We start from the raw sequence: 21,975 nt of genomic DNA on the forward strand, positions 1-21,975 counted from the left end.
CTATAGCTTATGCTTCTGCATAAATTTCTAACAAAGTGGATAGATTTTTATTATCATGTCTATGGAATTTGATCCTCCAGGATTCCATTTATTTATTTATTTTTATTTCCTTATGTGATTAGTTTTGTACACATCTGTACTATCTGGTGGAAGTTTGTATTCTCTGCATCCACCATGGCCATAGGAGAACTGAAAATACTTTTCTCAATTCTCCTATAAATCAGATGATGATGATGCTTTGTTCTACTTCTTTTTCAAATATTTTTCATCGTTGATCAGCTCAAGGCATGGTTTATTCTAGAAACTGAGTACAAGGATTCTGTTATGTGTGTATTGACATATGGTGCTTCATAGAATTATGTGTACATATAATTGGGTATAATTACAGATAATATAATATTTAATTATATGATAATATTTTATTTTTATATTTAATTATATAATAAAAAATAAATAGATATAATATTGTTCAATTGTATCATATGTTAACTTTGCTGAGAAGCATCTCTATTCTTTCTAGGCAGGCGCAGGTTCGAAGAATTAATGCTTCCGACCGGGCTTAAATTGAACGAAACAAGCTTATGCTCAATGGCATACATTTATTTTATTTGCTAATTAATTACCGGGAAATTAATTAAAATAGACCCGAATTTGTCACCTAAATCTTTTTTGATAAGATTTTTCAATTTTTATTTTTTTAAGTAAATGATATTTTTCATTCCAAAAATACCCATCATCCTATTTCTTTTCATTTATAACAGTTTTTACAGATTAATCTTCTCATATATTTCAAAGTATACGGATTACGCTTAATTTTTTTGTAATGAATAAGATTTAAAGATGAAAAATAAATTAATTTTCAATATAATAATTGATATATACTTTTATATATTTACAAAATGATAGATATAACTAACACAAGATGTGTGGGTTGTGCCAGGTGAGAAATGGTGTGCGTCTCTTCAAAACGGTGCAAAAAAGAGTGAAAGGTTGGGCATTTTTTCAAAACGGTGCATTTTTCTAAACAAGTGCGAAAATATAAAAGAGTGCACGAAAGAGTACGACAATGTTGAAAGGGTGTATGAAAAGGGTGCGACAACGCTGAAGAGGTACGGGTGGGTGTGAAAGGGTGTCGCAACGTTGAAGGGGTGCAGGTGCGTGAAAGGCTTGGGCAACGCCAAAGGGGTGGGTGAAAGGGTGCATCATAACCTAAAAGGGTACGTTAAAGTATAAAGGGGTGTGTAAAATTATGAAGGGGTGCGTGAAAATGTGAAGAGATGCGTGAAAGTGTAAAGGGGTGTCTGAAATTATAAAGGGGTGTATGAAAATATAAATGAGTGCGTAAAAATATAAACATGTACGTAATAATAATAATAATATATTATATACTCCGCACCCTTATATATATATATATAATATATTTTATATTATATTATTATATAAAAAATATATTATATTATTAATATAATATATATAATATATATTTTTATGTTCTCATGCACCCCTTTTATATTTTACGCATCTATTTATATTTTTACGCATCTGTTTGTATTTTTATGCACCCGTTTATATTTTTACGCATCCGTTTGTATTTTTATACACATTTTTCTATTTTCACGCATCCTTTTGTATTTTTACGCATCCATTTATATTTGTACATATTCGTTTATATTTTTACGCACTCGTTTATATTTTCATGCACCCATTTATATTTTTACACACCTATTTGTATTTTCACGCACCCGTTTGTAATGCACGCACCCCTTCAGAGTTGATGCACTATTTTACGATTTCACGCATCCCTTTACCGTTTCACGCACCCCTTCAGAGTTGATGCACTTCCTTCATATTTTCGCGCACTCCTTAAGACTTTCACGCACACCTTCGCATTTTCATGCACCCCTTTACACTTTTGCACATTTTGCATCCGTTCAAAAAAATGTACTGTTTTATGTTCATCATTTTGTAAAAGTATAAAAATATATAAATATCAATTATTACATAATAAATTAATCTATTTTTCATCTGTAAATCTTATTCATCATAAAAAAATTAAGTTTAATCTGTATATTCTGAAATATAAAAGTTTAATCTGTGAAAACTACTGTAAATAAAAAGAAATATGATAAAAAATACTTTTAAAATAAAAAATATCATTTACTTAAAAAGATAAAAATTGAGAAATTTCATCAAAAGAGATTTAAGTGATAAATTCGAATACCTATTTTAATTAATCTTCCTTAATTACCATACCACTGTTAGGAATTTTAGGAAAAAGTCTATTTAGAGAAATTATAGAATAATTCTCGACTGGATAAACCAATACCATTTATGGTACAGATTTGGGCACCTAAACTCTCATCCACTCGTCATGGAATAAACTATCACTCATTTACAGGACAATAAGACCAAAAATTCGTGTCATTCTTTCCATCTCTTTTAAGAATGAATTAAGTCTTATTTTTCATTAATTAAAACCATTTTAACTTTGACTTAACAAACTAAATATTTTTTATTTAAACCAAATTTAGGTCAATAAATATTTAAATTCGATTTTGTATTCACTCCTAAATAAAATTAAATAGTTTGATCTAGACTTGAAAGTTAGTCTACTGAGTCTTTGCAAATTTGGTTTCATATTTGCGTGGGGATGAATTGCAATCAAACTGACCGATTCTTGTTAGGCTGCAATTCAACTTTGTGGTCAATCAGGTTCAAATTCGAATTTTATTTTTAATGTTTAATTAAGCAAATTATTTTGAATATAATCTTAAGTAAGCGGATCTTGACTGGGTCAGGACCCGGTCCAGATTATAACATTGCTAAGTAGAGATAAGAGGAGCTGCGGAAGAGGGTAATTGTGCTTCATAGAAGAGCTATGCGGATGATTTTCTCAACTTCCACTCTCCCGCCTAATGCTTTCTCACCCTGTAAGTTCTCTATCTGCTCACCGTAATCGTTTCTTATTTTGGGGATTTTGGAACTCGTTTCCTTGGCTTGAACATTCATGTTTAACACTCCCATTACATTTTTTTTTTCTCTCTCTCTATTTTATTTTTTTAAGTGATTTGATTCTATTATTCGATAAATATGAATTTTAGTTGTAGATTACATATGCAATTAATTGGATATCATCGTACTGTGTGTTCAATCACCGTGTCTGCAAATCCCAAATATTTGCTGGTAATGAAGAAAATATTTGTTCTAATGAATTGGAGTAAGTTACCATGTTCTTAGGGATGAATTCAGCCCGAACAAGAATAAGATTCAACTTGAGATTAGTTTGAATCCAAAAGAGTCAATTCGAGATAACAAACTCTAAAACAATTCAATTTTGTATTTTCGAACTCTGATTTTTATTTATGAAAACGAGCCCAATTCTTGGTTGACTCTTCAACCCAAAGATGAGTTCAAGTAGTTCTGACTGAATCCTGCGTTAACTACGTGCTTCTATTCACACTTTGTGGCTGATAAAACCTCTTCAGCATTTCCCAGTTTAGCAACTTTCTTGCCTCAGAAGAAGCATGTAGGACTTTGCCGGTTTAGTTACAACAATAAAGATGATGGGTGAGACTTTTAATACTAGTTCCTTAGTTGTGTTTTTATTAAGATTTGTTAGTTTCTAACCGGTTTCATTTTATTTTTCGCCAGAGTACAAAATGAATACAGGATTTGTAGCGAGGAGGGATCAAAGCGAAGGTTTCTCTTTCTTTTTGGGCTTTCATCAGGCTTGTTCCCAACTTTATCTTCTTTTGGGAAGACAAAGAGTAAGAACCCATATGATGAAAGACGCTTGCTTGAACAAAATAAACGTAGACAGAGAGAAAATAATGCACCAGAAGACTTCCCAAACTTTGTTAGAGAAGGTTGGTGTTTTGATAAATTAACAATTTCTTTCTTCTGAAAATGTGGAAGAACACCAATTCATTTGCATCAATCCTTGTGAATCTGTGTCAGGTTTCGAAGTTAAGGTAGTAGCATCAGAGAATTACATAAAGCGTGACTCAGGACTCATTTATAAGGATTTTGAAGTTGGTAAAGGTGATTGCCCAAAGGCTGGTCAGCAGGTTTTTCTTTCATTGTCTTTGGAAGCTACAGGTTCCTTTTCTTTAATTTTGCTTCAAATTATGAGATTTCACACAAAATCTTTCTATTATCTTTAGATGAGCACAATCTGCTAGATATATTTGAGGTTTTTATTGTTATGGTTATAAACAATACAATAATACTTTATACGGGTACAAGCAAATTGATATGTCATTATATAATTGAATGATTTTAAACTAGAAATAAAATAAACAATTAGATCACTCAATCAGATGTTAGTTTATTTGTACCCGTTAAAAATATATATTGCTTTTACTTTTAGATTGTCTTTGTAGCTGTTTGTTTTCAACCCAGGAATTAAGTGTAGAACGTTTATTGGACTTAGATGTTAATGCAGACATTAAGTTATTCAATAAGGGACATAAACTATGGACTAACTAGTTGAAAAATAAGGCAGAGCGATACGGATGAATTGAGTGACTAAAAAAGTTGAAGACTTGTTAGACATATGCATTGCGCTATTAGTCTTAACTACTTGAAAGATTTTCTCATCCCCATCAGGAGCTACACCATTTACTTGTGATTCTTTGTAGGTGACCTTCCACTATGTGGGCTATAATGAATCAGGTCGACGGATTGATAGTACCTACTTACAGGGTTCTCCTGCAAAAATCCGCATGGGAACTAATGCATTGGTTCCAGGTCCAAAGAGAATGCTTATAGAATTATATTATTCTCTGCAAACAATAAACATCAATTGTTATAGATAGGGAACTTTGCTGAAATAGAAAAAATCTGTGCAGGATTTGAGGAAGGAATTCAAGACATGAGACCTGGGGGAAAAAGGAGGATCATCATACCTCCAGAACTTGGACCACCGGTCTGCAACAAATTCTTATTAATCTGATTATCTCCTTCCTCTTTTATATGAACTTGATTAGTAAAATATCATCTTGAGTTGAGCAGGTGGGACCCTCAACATTTTTCAGCTCAAAACAGTTTGAAGTGTTTGATGTGGAATTGCTCAGCGTTCAGGATTGTCAAAGGAGGACCATTGGCTTTTACTCTGATGTTGTGTGCAGCTGACAGGCTACTGTTTCTGTTGCCTTTCTCATCTCTGGATATGAATCAGAGTTTCGATGAAAATCATATTTGGAAATCAGTAAACAAATTATGTCCTGGAATCTTCTTCTCATTCTCTTTTGTTAGTATTATTATGATCTTCTTCTCGCAGTTTTATAGGTCGTCTGAGAAATTTGCCTAAAACCATTATCTGGTTCTACCGCAAAGCAGTTAAAACATTCTATGCAAGTTCAATGTATGAAATTATAAGGAGTTCCAAGATCTTAGAAGAATATCAAAATCTTGACATTTTGTTAGTACCAGTTTGTATGCATTTTATTAGTGTATGTAGTGTTGCTCTAAATTGTTGGCTGACAGTCACACTATTTGGTATTTCAACCAATACAGTGCCATATTACAACAAAGAAAATAAAACAAAGGAAATTATATTTCATTATCTTTTAAAAAGAGAATTTACTAAATTAATTATTTTATTTTCAAAACAAAAGAAAATTGAATTGCCTCAAATTAAATAAAACAACTTATCTTTTATTGAAGTTATGAAATTAATTACTTTACTTTCAAAACAAAAGAAAATAAAACAAAAATTATATTTGTGTTTTTTCAATACTTTTAACAAAAAATACTGAAAGTTTGATTTTTTTAGAAAATATGAAAGTTTGAACACTTCAATAGAAAAAATTTTTTTTTTAATTACTTTAATAAAAAAAAATGATAATTTGATACTTTTAGTGTTGCTATTCTCTTACTTTTATGTGGAAAAATTCCATTAAAAAATTGTGTATTCAATTGTTTTTTTTCAATATTGAAATATGAGAGAATAAAATTGCCTTAAATAAAAAAAAAAAAAATACAACATCAACAACAAAAAATCATGGGTCTCAGGAAGGCAAGAAATCTAATAGATATTACTTCACATGGTCTATTAAATGTTGTTTCTATCTTATAGTAACTTTATTATTTTTTTATCATTTCCAAAATGAGTACACACCAACAGCACAAGTAAATTATAAATTCAATAAAATTAATCGTATAATTTTTGTAAATAAATAATAATATATTATCATAGAATTAAATATTATTTTATTTTTAATTATTAAATTACATAATTACATATCATTTTATATAAATAAAGTTGTATATATAATATTGTTTCTATAAATATGAGTGATATTATATATATTAATACTATATTTAAATATAATATAAATATTAAAATGATATTAAATAATTAAATATTTATTTATTTATAATTTAAAACTACTTAATTATATAAAAATATTAAATTTCATATTTTTCAATTGAAGGAAAAATGGTTAACTTTTTTATTAAATAGTCAAAATTTTTATTTATTTATTTATTTATTTTGTTGAATACACTCAACTTTTAGATTTAATTAATTGAAGTGACTAAGCTTTTAATATTTGTTTCAAACAACCATATTGCTTCTAAAAAAACAAAATAAATAATTATAATTATTTTTGTTTAAGATATTGCATCATAATAAATAATAAAAGTTTTATATTTTTTGTAAAAAGATTTAAAAATTTAATTATTTTAATAAAAAATATAATAATTCAATATATTTATATGTTGTTTTATCCTCGTACTAATATGATAATATTTATACTTATTTTTGCATCTATTATTAATACAAAAAGTATTATTTATAGGAATAACAATATTTAAATATATCAAAATTATTATTATTATTTTTATTAATGAGATCTAACTCTAAGAAAAAACCTAACATTCTGATTTTATTATAAAAATAAACTAAATTTTTTTAATATTTTATTAAAATTACATAATAAATATAAGTAAAAAATTAGTTTGATATATTTTATTTTAAATATTAAAAGTCTAATCCATTCTATGAATAAAATTTTTATTCGAAAATCCGGGAGTCCATGTTTTGTTGTTACGTTAAAATTTAATTAAGACAACATTATGGGCAGTAGTATTCATACCATACCATCAATTTAGCCATTTCTATCATCTTTGATAAATTTTTTTTTGCTGTAAATTTGTTCCAATATTTTTCCCTATCCCCATAAACTCATCACAATCACCTCTCTTTCTGGCTCGCAGTTTTTTTGCCGAATAACGAAGAAAGTCAGGAGAAAAAAGTGAGCCAATATGTCTTTTGAGGGTTTGGCTTTTCTTATCATTTAAACCTGAATTCTCTCTGACCCTTCTTCAACTTTGTCTCTTCTCTCTGTCTATCAATCTATCTGTATTCCTAATTTTATTTTTTTTCATAGTTTTCTACATTGAAGTTCTTGTAGGCAATCTCATTAAAGGCAAGTGATTTATTTCACAAGATTCAAGATTTAAGGGTTTACCTGCAAACCCACAAAGCCTGAGCTCTGAGTTTTGATGAAAGTTGAAACCATTGACTTCTGTATCTGCAATGCGTTTACCATTATAAATTTTATTATCAGTTGTTTGGATTTTTATGGAATTATCAATCTTCTATATTCAATTCTGTTACTTGTTTAAGGATTAGGGTTTTTGGGGTCAAAGTCTATTGTTATCTTGGTTATTTAGTGGGTTGTGAACTTGATTGGAGGCTGAGGGTTGATTGATTAGTGGGTTATTTTGTTTCCTTAATTTACTAAAGACTTTAGGTAATTGAGGTTAAAGGTATTGGTAGCTGACATCTGTGAATTGATTGAGATATGAGTCGAAGATTGAGACGTAAAGTGGCAAATAAGGGGAAGGAGAAGGTTGTTTTGCCTAGTTTCCCTGAAGTTGAGGACAAGGTTTTAGAATCTGAGCGAAGTGGGAATGTTGATTGGACTAGTTTGCCTGATGACACAGTGATTCAGTTGTTTTCAAATCTGAATTATAGAGACCGGGCAATGCTGTCATCAACATGTAGGACATGGAGGGCTTTGGGTGGTTCTCCATGTTTGTGGAGTTCATTGGATCTTCGTGCACATAAATGTGATGCTACTATGGCAGCTTCGCTTGCTTCCAGATGTGTGAATCTTCGGAAGCTTAGATTTCGTGGTGCAGAGTCTGCAGATGCAATAATATTCCTTCAGGCTAGGAATTTGCAGGAAATAAGTGGTGATTACTGTCGGAAAATAACTGATGCAACATTGTCTGTGATTGTGGCTCGTCATGAAGCACTGGAAAGCCTTCAACTTGGGCCTGACTTCTGTGAGAGGATCACTAGTGATGCCATCAAAGCAACAGCTCTTTGCTGTCCCAAATTGAAGAAACTTCGACTGTCTGGAATTAGGGATATTTGTGGTGATGCTATCAATGCTTTGGCTAAACACTGTCTGAATTTGGCTGACATTGGGTTTTTGGACTGCCTGAATATTGATGAGGCAGCATTGGGAAATGTATCATCTATTTGTTTTCTCTCAGTTGCAGGGACTTCAAATATGAAATGGGGGGTGGTTGCACAGATTTGGCATAAGCTCCCTAAATTAGTTGGGTTGGATGTTTCAAGAACTGATGTTGGTCCAATTACTATTGCCCGATTGCTATCTTCATCCAAGAGCTTGAAGGTTTTGTGTGCCTTGAACTGTCCAATTCTTGAAGAGGATACCAGTTTTAGCACAGTTCAGAATAAAGGCAAATTCTTAGTTTCCGTCTTTACCGATGTTTTTAAAACTATAGCTTCTTTATTTGACGATACTACACAGAAAGAGAAGAATGTGTTTCTCAATTGGAGGAATTCAAAAAGTAAAGATAAAAAATTGGATGAGATTATGACTTGGCTTGAATGGATTCTTTCCCATACACTTCTGCGTGCTGCTGAGAGCAACCCACAGGGTTTGGATGACTTCTGGCTGAAGCAAGGTGCAGCCCTATTGCTCAGTTTAATGCAAAGCTCACAAGAGGATGTTCAAGAAAGAGCAGCCACTGGACTAGCAACCTTTGTTGTCATTAATGATGAAAATGCTAGCATAGATTGTGGAAGGGCTGAAGCAGTTATGAAAGATGGTGGCATATGTCTTCTGTTGGACCTTGCAAAATCCTGGCGGGAAGGCCTTCAATCTGAGGCTGCAAAGGTAAGTTCTTTAATGGAACATTAGTGATGATCTTAGCCCACCTGTGTTGTTTGTGTTAACTAATTTTCATTCAGTACTTTTGTTTTGGACTTAAATAAATTGGTCTGATTAAATATTGATGACAAATATATACTACAGTGACTTTCTTGAGCAGTTTGCTTTACTCCATGTATTTAATTTATTAGTAAGTTTATCAGTGTAATAGACAACCTTTGAGCATGATTTTACCTAAATATATGGTAATAGGTTAATTTTTTTTTTCATTTTCGTAAACTCTATAGGCTATAGCAAACTTGTCCGTGAATTCCAATGTTGCAAAAGCTGTTGCAGAAGAAGGAGGAATCAATATCCTTGCATATTTGGCAAGGTCCATGAATAGGCTGGTAGCCGAAGAGGCAGCTGGAGGGCTATGGAATTTGTCTGTCGGAGAAGAGCATAAGGTTAATTGTATTTTAAAACTTTCATTGATTTCATCATCTTATGGTATATGCTTAAAATCTATTTTGTGACAATTTGAGATTCTTTATTAGGGTGCTATTGCTGAGGCTGGCGGAGTAAAAGCTCTAGTTGATCTTATATCTAAATGGTTCTCTGGTGGTGATGGTGTTCTGGTATATTCCTAACTACTATTTGCTCCCATTAAATGCTTTATTTGTAATGTGTTAAATATACTTGCATATGAATCAATTTGTATGAACTTGTGTTGTGGGTTGGTTTCTGCATTTTCGTGTTTATAGGAGCGTGCAGCTGGTGCTTTAGCTAATTTAGCTGCCGATGACAAGTGTAGTATGGAAGTTGCTTTGGCAGGTGGTGTACGTGCTTTGGTGATGCTTGCTCGTAATTGCAAGTTTGAGGGAGTGCAAGAACAGGTAATACTAGTTTAGTGTTCTTAGTCATCTGAATAATTTTCTATTCATTGCTTGTATCTAAGGGCAGTGCAGTTGCTTTTGTATTTGCATGGTTGCATTGAAAAATTGGCCTTTTTGTAGTCTGTCTTTAAGTGTGTGATTTTGATGTTCTTTATTGTCTCATCCACTATATGCCAGGCTGCTCGTGCATTGGCTAATTTGGCTGCTCATGGAGACAGCAATACTAACAATTCTGCTGTTGGACAAGAGGCAGGTGCTCTTGAAGCCCTTGTTCAACTTACACGCTCTCCCCATGAAGGTGTTAGGTACTTCATTACTAATCCAGAAGCTATCTTTTAAGCTGTTCTTGAATTTATCTGAAGCATTTTTTTTATTGACTTCATTTTCTTATTATGCTTTGCCTCTTTGTTCAATTATTGCACATTACTAATTTATTTTAGATTACGCTATAAAAGGTAAACTGAGTAAACATATTAATATAGATTGGGTCATGACACTTCTGTAGGATCTGCATTGCCCATCTCCAATGCAACCTTTCCTCACCTTAGTGCAGTAAACTAAATTATTAATCACAGGAATCAACTTTTTTGTCTCTGCAAATAAAGTTTTATTGTTTTTTATGGATTTCATCTGTTAAGCATCATTACATGTATTCATCAACAGGCAAGAAGCTGCTGGTGCTTTATGGAATTTGTCATTCGATGACAGGAATCGAGAAGCAATAGCAGCAGCTGGTGGTGTTGAGGCACTGGTATGTAGTTTAGTTTGTCAAGATGTAAATGATTTAATCTTCTGTAAATTATGTTGAGGCACTTGAATGGGTGGCTCCTAATGAAATATTACTCTTGGCAGTAAAGAGACTGCTTTGTGCAGAAGCTTGTAAAGCACTTCAGTGACAATTTAGGATTTTTCTGGATACTATATGTAAATCAATGACACATAAAAGCAACCGCCACTGCTATGGGAATACCTATATACTGAAAGAGCATATCTTATGGCTTTCATTTTGTTGAAACTCTTCTGGATCTGTTGGCTGAAGACTTGAAGTTTTTCATTCTAGATTTATTATGATATATTTTTTTCACTTTCAGCAACTAAATTTGTTGTTTCTCCTATGCAATGTTAAGAGCAGCAATGTTAGGACTTATTATAATATACTTTTTTTTTTGTTTTTGCTACATGTTGAAACTTTTTTGTTTCTGTAGGTTGCCCTTGCACAATCCTGTTCAAATGCATCTCCAGGTCTGCAAGAGAGGGCAGCTGGTGCTCTTTGGGGATTGTCGGTGTCTGAAGCTAATTGGTATATCTATGAGTGACATGCTCTCACAAATATGCTAATGTTTGAAATTATGTGTTTATAATATCCAAATTTCACTGAAAACTCTGGCATCCAGTTCTTCAAATTGAGACATTCCATGCTTGTATGCTACAGCAATGACTCTTAACTTAGTTATTAATTATTTGTTTTCTTCTTAATCAGCATTGCTATTGGACGAGAAGGAGGTGTTGCACCCCTGATAGCACTTGCACGCTCTGAGGCTGAAGTAAGTAATTTTTATTTATTTGTTTATTTATTATTATTTTAGGATTAAACATTTTGTGTTCCTTTATGAAGTATCTTATACTTCATGGCTTAGTTGGTGCAACTCAAGTTATGATACCTGATTTGACATTGTATTTCACTTCCAGGATGTCCATGAAACAGCTGCAGGAGCTCTTTGGAATCTTGCCTTTAACCCTGGTAATGCTTTACGTATCGTGGAGGAAGGGGGAGTTCCTGCACTTGTTCACTTGTGTAGTTCTTCAGTATCAAAGATGGCACGCTTCATGGCTGCATTGGCATTGGCATACATGTTTGACGGCAGGTACTACCAAGTAACTTTAACTTATTTCAATTTCAATTTCTGTTACTATTTTCCAGTTTTGTCTGTCATCTAGTTTGCTGATCCTTTCAAGATTCATACATTTTTAATTTTATGAACTGTACAGAATGGATGAATCTGCCCTAATAGGAACTTCATTAGAAGGCACCTCAAAGAGTGTGAACTTAGATGGGGCTAGAAGGATGGCTTTGAAGCATATTGAAGCTTTTGTTCTTACATTTTCTGATCCACAAGCATTTGCTGCTGCTGCTGCATCGTCTGCTCCGGCAGCATTGTCACAAGTGACAGAAAGAGCTCGTATTCATGAAGCAGGGCATTTAAGATGCAGGTTTCCCTCTCTCTCTCTCTCTCTCAAATTTTCTAGTCAACATGAGGGACTTAAAGTGGAAGATTTTTTTAGCTGCTTCATAATTAATGGAATTATTAGAGTTGAATATCTTTCCTAGAATGTCTTTATATGTGAAGCTGATTTTCCGAAACTTCAACTTTCAATGTTATATCTGTGTCTTAACTAAAGGAAATGGGGGAAAATTCTTGTTCTCAGCAATTTTACTTTGATACTCTAAATACTCATGTGAGAGAAAAAGGGGGATAGACTAGGGATGCCTCTATTTATTGTGCAAAAGCAAAAGGTAGTGAAAATACACTGTTCTCTTTGTTTAATGTTGTGGGCTGTTGTATTATGTGTCTCAGTGGAGCTGAAATAGGAAGATTTATCACAATGCTACGCAACTCTTCTTCTATACTGAAGTCCTGTGCAGCATTTGCGCTTCTCCAGGTAGTAGCACTCTTTGAGGTTCCACAAAAATTTCCCTTCTATGCCCTTTTGGTTCATTATCCTTCCTATTTCAACAGTTTGATAGGTACGTTGCTACTTGACTGGGTGCTCATGTATCCTAGTTCTCTATTGCAGTTTACCATTCCTGGTGGTCGGCACGCAATGCATCATGCAAGTCTTATGCAGGGCGTTGGGGCAGCACGGGTTCTTCGTGCTGCAGCTGCAGCTGCAACAGCCCCACTTGAAGCTAAAATATTTGCTAGAATTGTACTTCGGAACCTTGAGCACCACCACGAGCATGTAGAAATGTCAATATTTTAGATCATCTCTTAGAGAAGCATGTATATCCAGCGATGTCAACAAATTATGTGTAGCTATGGAGCCTCCCATACCAGCAGTGTCAGAAACTGTAAGAATATTTTTTTGCTTTGTCGTGTAACTATATAAATGTGAACTAAAATCATGCGCCAGGGCGATACAACTTAATCTTTTCCTTTGTCTCTCCATTTGTTAGGTATTTAGAAGTTGTTCAGTTAGGTGTGAAAGTGATCTTATCTCCCCTTTTTGTGACTTTTTTTTTTTTTATGTTAAAGGTACTTTGAGTGGGGGACTGTTTAAGAATGAGTGCCTCATTTTTTTTCTTTGTATTTTTTTTGACAATTTCTTCTACAAAAGCATAAATGCTGAAGTTGTTCTAGACACTATCTCTGGTTGGGTTGTATTTTGGAAAATTTAAACATATGTTTTTATTTTGTTCTCTTTGATATTTGGATGTGTGTTGTTCGGGTGGCAGCACGAATACATGGGCTGACTACTTGACCTTGACTTGGGGGAAATGATTCAGACTTGCGAAGAAGTAGGATTACTAATTTTATAACCGATACATAGGGGTCAAGTTATTTCCCCAGAATGTAGGGGTTTAAGTAAAACCAAAACGATTAGGGTCAATATAATATTATGTGAAGACAACTTGGGTAAAGATGATATTGTGCTAAAACGAAGATGAACTGAGAGTGAGAGACCATAAGTGGATTTGTGCATATCTGTGTCTAAACAAAATCCAACTCAATTTTAACTTGAGTTTGTGATTGATTTGAATTGAAGATGAAAAAGAAAAATCATACTAAAAGAAATTTTAAAAAGAATAGTTTTAATACAATAACATTAGTAAGTCCTTCAAATCAAGTTAAATTGTCAAAGTGGACTTTTATCTCGAGTTTAACTTATTTAAACTCTAACATGAATCAAACCGACTCAAATAGATCTCCAGTAAAGAACATTATCTGAAAATTGAATCCTGATGCGAAATGATAGTTGGAAGAAATGAATCCCAGATTATCTATTTTATTCTGCTTGTAGATATATTTATAATCTGAATTTTAAATATCGGTAATAATAGATTATATAGTAATTCCAAGGCAAAATGTGACCAGACACAAAAATGTGACTTGAGTCAATAATGGGTCAAAGACTGAAAAAAATAGTGAGTGTGAGACACTGCCCATCAGCGGTTTCAGTTAGGTACAACTGATAGCAAATGTGGATCCTCACTGAACCCACCAAGATTCACAAACATGTTCCACATTGATGAAAGCCATCTATGAGATGAAGATGATTCTGTTACCATTGTCGATGTGTCTTTCAAGTAAGGAACTATATACGTTTTCATATCACTTTGAGAGATCTGGAGATGATTCCCAGAAACATTTATGAATTTAACTTTCCCGGCCTCATCCAAAGTTTTCAAGCCAATCCAGTCCTCTATATATAACGGGGTCTGCACATATCACACGGTATGTATTATTGTATTTTGAAACCAGGAACTATGCAGAATTTATCATGTTCAGCAGCTGATCACCGATAAAATACTTTTACCTCTTGTGCAGATAAAATAGTATCAAAGGAACCATCAGGATAATATCCAAACCAGGAAGTTTCCTTGGGTATCAAAACTTTGTCTTGCTCAAACTGAGTCATGCATGTAAAGAAAGAGAAGAGAATCACCAATCATATCCACGCCAATGTTACAGGAACAACATTAACTCTTGAACTCACCATGATAAGCACCAAATTCTCCAAGCTGGAAAAACGTTCCTTATAAGTAGAATTTCTTTCGTCAGCAAGTTCATTGTTAAGTTTTGGGAGAAACCCACATCCCTTTAGATACTCAGAAATGTCCTGGATTTGATAACAGTCAGAAACACAGTTAATGTGAACTTAGATAAGTTGTACAAATTAAGCACACTTGCCATTAAAACAGGCAAAAGGATTTTCCTCGTACATTTACACTTTTGATCCAGAAAAAGAAACATGGAACAATTATAATACGACGAAGCTACTTCATATTTCAGAAAACTGACAGGGCAAATGACTTATAATATGCTGATGACATTAAAGTACCAAATTGGCCATCATATTAGTTGATATTCAAACCTTGGGATATATCTTGGTGAATATAGAACATCTATGGTTTCTCCAGCAGGCTAACCCTTCTTTTTCAGTTTTACAAAATAGGAAAAGCTAATTCATATTCTGATTAGCAAAAATATCTATCCCTTCCCCTGTTTTCAAATTTCCTCTCTCTTGGGTTAGGACAATGATGACTATCCACAAACTTGTTAACAGTGAACTTGCAAAAGAAAAGGCAGCATAGTATCTTTTAAGCTAAGCCAAAGCATAATACTTACAGTTGGAATTTTAAGATAACCACTGGGAGCCAGATGTTCCTGCAATCTCACCGAAGATACATATGTCAAAATGCTATCAGCTACCAACTGAGACATAAAGCACGAAAAAAACTGAAACTGAAGTTGTGAAAGTAGAATCTATCAGTAAAAATGAATTCAAATGTCACAGAAGCATAAAAATTACACAGGCTGTTACAAGAATGGGATTAATTGTTTGTATGTAATCCAACAGTCTTTCACTTTCAACTCAACATATGTAATAGAAATGATGAGGTGAGAACTTTAAAGCTAAGTAAAATTTCATACCTGTACACAGTTGCTGTAGATCTCTAACTTAATTAAACTATCTAGGAGAATGCATAGCAAGCCAGACTGCAAAACTGAGAATATCAAATCACACTGCACTAATAGGCTGAAAACAGACTAAGTCAATCTGAGGCAACCACTTACTCCACAAAATGGAATTGAAGCAGTAGCAGCATGGATGCCTGCCACAGAAATGAAATTCTTTACCTGTTCCAATATAGATAAAATGGCTTGTGATATCAAAATTTAAATTCAGAAAACTAGTAACTCAGTGCAATGTAAAAAAAAAAGCATGATTGAAGGAATTCAAGAAAAAAAGAAGATACAATGATAAAATTATAAGGAAAAGAAGGTATGAGCTAAAACTATAGATGTGGTAAATCAATAGTTTTAAGAGTTTAAATACTAATTCTGATTCTTTACTTATTAATTTAAGTTTTTGGGTCAAGTATTTACTCAACAAATAGATTAGTTGAAAAACAAGAACAGACTTTTTTCTTCTTATGGATAGATGTGAAGCCACTTTGAATAGAAAGCACATCAGTTCCACATTTATAGCTGATCCCACAACTACCATAAGGCTATATAGCGAGAAGCAGAAATGAGTGTAAAACTGGGTAGAGATATATGCAGGAAACAAGGTCCTTCATGCGGTTCCCACAATACTACATTGATTTGCCAAGATGAACGTTCTTGACTCCTTGAAGACACATTGCGTACAAAATATCATATAATACTTAATATGAAAACCAATATTTGGGTACCCATAGATTGTGTGGATCCTAAATTATAAAATGATGGTGTCATAATCAAATTAATCACGACAATGTCTGTGTAAATACAAAGAAAATTAGGCGCAAAATGAGAGGGAACATGAAATTAGTTCTTACAGAAGGTCCTCCTTCACAAAATTCAATAATCCCTCGACCAATCATAGTACCCTATGAAAAAAAAGGTCATGTAAAATGTTAACAGAACAGTCTAATTAAACCTCAGTTTTAATAATAGCAACTAAAAATAACAAGCACATGGAACTTAAGGTATATAAAATAGCAACCCAATGCAACTTTCAATACAAGCCAAATAGAATCCTCCAGATTTCAGACACAGGATACTCCACTCTTTACCAATCCAATGACATATAACAGCTTATGGGGTAAATAACTACTATATTTAATCACTCAAAAAAAGACTTCTAAACCCCAATGAGAAAGAAGGAATTGAAATATGTAAGCTAATCTAAGTTTAGAAGGCACTTGACACAATTGTGTTTGTTGACATATAATCTGTCATACAACTGTCCTACTAAACTGGTATCAATTACAGAAATCCAGGAGGATTTGGGATCCTTAGAGTATCCTCTTATGGACAGGAGATACCAATTAAATTAAATTTGCCGCTGAAAATTCCGAACATCCAAAAAGTTAGCAACCCTCACTAAGTTAATTACCTGAGAAAGTCCCACCATGTTGTAACCCTCACTAAGTTCTCTCATACCCTTCACCTGTAATATGGAAATTTGACAAGAAAGTTAACTTCAAGTGCAGAAAACAATGATGTGAAAACATATTACCAAATAGCTATAACCTTATCACAAGCAATTGCTGTCTGCAAGAACAATAAGGTTGATACATTAGAATTTAATTTATTAAAACATAAAATATTATCAATAAAAGAAACATTCATATTATCTATACAGATGTCACCTGTTCCATAAGGGGCATAGTCCAGGAGTCCCACGCTCCATCTCCAATTTCTCTATAGAGAAGCACAAACATTAAGGGAAACTCACTCAGTTTTGCACCTAGTCAGGTATCAAAGTTCCACATACACAAACAGGAAAATATCATACCAAATTAAGGCATATGGACAAATTTACTATTTATATGGTATGATGAGCTTGATTTGATAACATAAAATGCTAAATTTCCCTCTCTTTATGATTTCCCAGTCAAAAGTATATGTTATAGGACAAGTTAGCAATCATTTTAAAAATATTTATATAAATAATTAGCTACTATATATATCTTATGGCACCCAGGCATGCAAATGATTCCATCCTAGCAAGTCTTATGTCCAAATAATAACTTCACAGTTGAAATCTAACCTCTATCAGTTAGCCTTCAGTTGGAACAGACTATCAAATAGCAGAAGTAAACTGAGAAAATAAAAGCATACATGCAGTATCCTTGAGAGCCAGACCAGTTGCTTAAGAGCTGAGTAAACTGCATGATTCCTCGGTTACTGCATTTATCACTAATACCTGCCACAAAGCACATATAAAAGATCAATATAGTACAACAAAGATTTGTGCATCTGATTACCTCCCTAAAATTCCTTATCAGAATGGTGAAAAACATGCCGATGATCAAGTAGAAGCCAAAATTTTGATTACAATGATGCATGTACGTATATAGGAAGAGCAAAACTCTATTATTTACTCTCATATAAACTTCTTTGATAAGCCAATACTTGTGTTAACTATATATATATATAAAGGATGTTTGGTTTAAAGAGGAAGTGACAAGCACTTAACCAAATGCAGGGGCAGTAAATTTCCATTTGCAATAGCATAATATCATTTCACATGCCTTTAAAGATTTTGAAAATAATATCCAAGGCATATACAGCAAAAAACATAACAGAACAGAGTTATTAATATGGTAGATGAAATTTTATATCAGATCCCTCTTTAAGGGAAATAAGAAACTTTTTCCCCAGAAATGTAAAATGGGTATAATTAAGCATGTAATCATTTTTCATGAACCTAATAGTACATTTCAGATAAATTTTTTCATTGCACATTAATGAAACAACTGCAGTCCGAAACAAGTCCACTAAAAGCAAAATTCTTCCACAACAAGAAAAAATAAAACCAGAAACATCCAGTCACAAATGTCAAAGGAAACCAACAGAACAATTATCAATTGCTGGGATTTGTATTAGAACACAGAAGTCAAGTCTTGAAAAATAATCACCCACATCACCAAGTCAATCGAGTGGAAAACAAAATCAAACCCATCAAATTTCCTTCTTCCCTTTCACCAATTCCAAGCAAACCCACATAGAAACTACCTATTTGCAAAAAGAAATTATGAAATGTCTTTAAACTAATAACAATCCAAATGAAGAACTCCATATGGTAACAAACAAAACAGAGAGTCGAAGAAGAATTAGATAGAACACAGTAATTTATTTAAAGTTCAATAATAACAAAGCACAGTAACCGAATAAATTGCAGAAAAGAACGAGAGAATTACCATGCAAAACTATGAAAGGAACAGAGTACGTGATTGGAACAAGACAGGTGATGAGGAGAGTGAATGTGGCCAATAGTGCTACATGAGCCATTGCCGTTTTAACGAAGGTTAAAAAAATGGTTTAAGATTCCTAGGTGACCAATAACATTAGTAATTTGCAGAAAGAACTTAATGTGAAGGACTTGTTACAGTGGTCTTGGGATTCTGGGAGAAACACAAATTCTGAGTCAGAATTGGAAGAAACGAAAGAACAAACGGGCCAACTACCGTTCTATAAATACCCAAAGACTAAAAACCTACCGTTCTATTAATATCTGGTGGGTATTCCAAGATAATCCACGTTCAAAACAAGTCCGCCGTAGTAAAATGTAGACCATGCCGCAGTACCTTCACGCTACTGTAAAGCTGTGCAGCCACGCGCCGCATCATTTTTTATTTATTTTTTAATATGCTTACGATGAAAGGGTCGTCGTAATAGATGGCAACTTCGTTTATTATTATTATTTTTTAAGAGAAATTAAAATTAAGATATCGGCTGAATATTATAATATATACTGTTAACAAGGCCAAGGTACCATATCTCTGCACATCACCAAGGATTTGCCGGAGATATGATTGCAAAATTTGTGCAGACCACGAATGTCACAGCTAGATATAATCTCCTTCTGAGCCTGTTCAGCTCGACAAGCTCAGTTAGAGATCAGAGCCTTCCACTGTACCGGAGTTTGCGTAGAGATCAAAACCTTGCCGATTTTGTTGCATTGGAGCTTGTTTCACCGATGATGCTTCTTTTCCTTTACCGATGTTACTGTTCCCGAGCTTAAGAATACACTCCTATTCTCAAGGTAAGCGTAGATTCACGAGCCTTCTACAGTTCCCCCTTCCCTTTTTATAAAGCATTCTTACCTAATATCTGCAGCCTTCAGTTTGATGGGCTACCATACCACAATGCATCTCTTCAATGTACCTTGCCCGATCTTGTCATCGACAAGTTCATGATCTTTGCAAACATCGATAGTTGTCTTGTCCCTTCATGTGCGTCCACATCAGCCTCAAGATCGGCTCTATCATTTCCCATTGTGGATTCATTCTATCTCCACATTGAAACTCGGAAACCCTACAATCAACCTCAATAACACTACAGCCTACTTCTTTTTTAATCCCATTGCTCCTCATCAGACCCTTAATTTCATCTGCATCTCTCCATCTTTCCTCTGTTGCATACAAATTTCTCAGCATGACATAGTTCCCATCATTCCTTGGATCCAAAGCAACAACTTTGTTCAACACTCTCTCAGCCCTTGTAACATCCTTTGAGTTCCCACATGCACATAAAAATGAACTAAGAATTATTCCATTAGCCTCGTAAGGCATACTATGGATCAACTTTTCAGCTTCCTCCAAGCGTCCTGCCCTCCCTAATAGATCTACCATACAACCATAATGCTCAATTTTCGGGGTAAGTCCAAACTCCTCCATTGCTTCAAACCATCGCTTCCCTTCCTCCACCAAACCACCATGGTTACACGCAGACAAAACACCAATCATGGTAATATCATTTGGCTTGACTTCTTCCCGCATCATCTCCAAGAAAGCCTCCAATGCTTCCTTGGCACATCCATTGACAGCAAATCCATTTACGAGAGCATTCCAAGAAGCTATTTCCTTTTCGGGCATTTCACCAAAGACTCTTCTTGCTTTGGCAATTTCACCACACTTTGCATACATATCAACAAGTGCAGTACACACATTGGTTTTTCTGTCAAGTTTCCTCCTCTGAACAAACTGGTGAACCCAGCTGCCCAAATCCAAAGCACCCAAATCAGCAATAGCTGGAAGAATGCTTACAATGGTTACCTCGTCAGGTTCAAATAATCTGCTTGCTTGCAGTTCATGGAACAACTTCAACGCTTCACGGGGTTGTTTATTTTGGTAATACCCTCCAATCATTACATTCCAAGAAAATAGGTTCTTCTCTGGCATGGAATCAAACAATGACCTACCAGCTAAAACATCACCATTTGCGCAAAACCCATAAATCATACTAGTCCAAGAAATCACATTCCTATCTGGCATCTCTTCAAACAAACTTCGAGCCGAAACCATATCTCCTAATTTTACATAACCATCAATCATTGCATTATATACAGCAGAGTCTCCTCTCTCAGTCGCAGACATCTCATCAAAAAGTTTCTTAGCATGAACCATTTCGCCAGACCTCGCATACCCAGAAATGAGAGTTGTCCATGACACTAAACTTCTGTCAGTCATTTCATCAAACACTTTATTGGCCCAACCCATTTTCCCAAATTTCGAGTACATATCAACCAATGCAGTGGACACATACAAATCTAAGCAATATCCAATTTTCAAAACATGACTGTGCAATTGCAAACCCTCCGAAATCGCCATTCTCAAACAACAAGACTTGGCCAATGTTGTAAACGTAAAATTATCGGGAACAAAACCCGTGTACCTTCTAAGATGTTCATAAAGAGTGAAAGATTCAGCGAATTGGCGCATACGCACATGTGCTTTGATCATAGAATTGCAAAGGAAAGTGTCGTCTCTACGAAGCCTCTGATCGAACACGCGCCGTGCGTAAAGGATACCAGCGAGTTGAACGCAGGTTGCGACGAATTTAGTGAAAAGGTTAACATTTGTTTCGATGGCGTTACGGAGCACAAAAGCGTGGATTTGGAAGAGATACTTTCTCGTGCAGGTACCCTCAAGCAGAGAAAGGATTTTTCTGTCTATTGAACGCCAGAGAAGCTGTTGTTGTTCCCTCATCGATAAGTAGAAAGATCTTCTCTTAGTCCACCCATAAGTATTTTCACTTCATCAGCTGAATAATTATGTTGCCTGAATCAGTAAATCCTGATTGATACATATGCAATATTTTGGAATCCAGGCTGGATACTGAACCTGGTCAGGGGGTTAAACCGGGTCTGGATTGCTTTGACTGATTCGATTATTAGTTGGACCGATGAATTTTTAAATAAGCGTGATAACAATTTTTTTTAATGAAACA

General features: G+C 34.0%; 4 protein-coding genes across 12 annotated transcripts; 2 read left to right on the forward strand and 2 right to left on the reverse strand.

Moving 5' to 3' along the window:
- The first annotated feature begins 2,782 nt into the window (after positions 1-2,782).
- On the forward strand, positions 2,783-5,486 carry LOC123215704 (peptidyl-prolyl cis-trans isomerase FKBP20-2, chloroplastic-like). The gene is made up of 7 exons (XM_044635907.1): positions 2,783-2,930; positions 3,486-3,567; positions 3,652-3,866; positions 3,958-4,067; positions 4,641-4,749; positions 4,851-4,927; positions 5,014-5,486. Exons 1-7 carry the CDS (start codon positions 2,879-2,881, stop codon positions 5,131-5,133), a joined length of 765 nt encoding a protein of 254 aa, XP_044491842.1. The 5' UTR covers positions 2,783-2,878; the 3' UTR covers positions 5,134-5,486.
- Positions 5,487-7,077: 1,591 nt separating this feature from the next.
- On the forward strand, positions 7,078-13,388 carry LOC123215236 (protein ARABIDILLO 1-like). The gene is made up of 12 exons (XM_044635248.1): positions 7,078-9,161; positions 9,443-9,601; positions 9,692-9,772; positions 9,899-10,030; positions 10,208-10,335; positions 10,694-10,781; positions 11,236-11,330; positions 11,511-11,574; positions 11,720-11,895; positions 12,020-12,241; positions 12,607-12,691; positions 12,827-13,388. Exons 1-12 carry the CDS (start codon positions 7,812-7,814, stop codon positions 13,010-13,012), a joined length of 2,766 nt encoding a protein of 921 aa, XP_044491183.1. The 5' UTR covers positions 7,078-7,811; the 3' UTR covers positions 13,013-13,388.
- A 665-nt stretch (positions 13,389-14,053) lies between these two features.
- On the reverse strand, positions 14,054-19,919 carry LOC123215238 (palmitoyl-protein thioesterase 1-like). Of its 9 annotated transcripts, none has more exons than XM_044635250.1 (13): positions 19,245-19,402; positions 18,945-19,148; positions 17,863-17,947; positions 17,391-17,442; positions 17,272-17,292; positions 17,135-17,188; positions 16,575-16,625; positions 15,829-15,891; positions 15,685-15,750; positions 15,379-15,465; positions 14,747-14,869; positions 14,567-14,659; positions 14,054-14,468 (listed from the first exon to the last, which is right to left on the reverse strand). In XM_044635250.1, exons 2-13 carry the CDS (start codon positions 19,033-19,035, stop codon positions 14,205-14,207), a joined length of 1,050 nt encoding a protein of 349 aa, XP_044491185.1. In that variant the 5' UTR covers positions 19,036-19,148; positions 19,245-19,402; the 3' UTR covers positions 14,054-14,204. The 9 variants fall into 9 exon arrangements, with proteins under 9 accessions (XP_044491185.1, XP_044491188.1, XP_044491189.1 ...); XM_044635253.1 differs by having other exon boundaries at positions 15,379-15,417; positions 19,245-19,397; XM_044635254.1 differs by lacking the exon at positions 19,245-19,402 and adding an exon at positions 18,667-18,759 and having other exon boundaries at positions 18,945-19,231.
- Positions 19,462-21,901, reverse strand: LOC123215237 (pentatricopeptide repeat-containing protein At2g44880-like). The gene has a single exon (XM_044635249.1). The coding sequence runs from the start codon at positions 21,732-21,734 to the stop codon at positions 19,938-19,940; it is 1,797 nt and encodes a 598-aa protein (XP_044491184.1). The 5' UTR covers positions 21,735-21,901; the 3' UTR covers positions 19,462-19,937.
- Between the last annotated feature and the right edge of the window lie 74 nt (positions 21,902-21,975).

This window comes from Mangifera indica, chromosome 5, assembly GCF_011075055.1.
Source record: "Mangifera indica cultivar Alphonso chromosome 5, CATAS_Mindica_2.1, whole genome shotgun sequence".
NCBI classification, from domain to species: domain Eukaryota; kingdom Viridiplantae; phylum Streptophyta; class Magnoliopsida; order Sapindales; family Anacardiaceae; genus Mangifera; species Mangifera indica.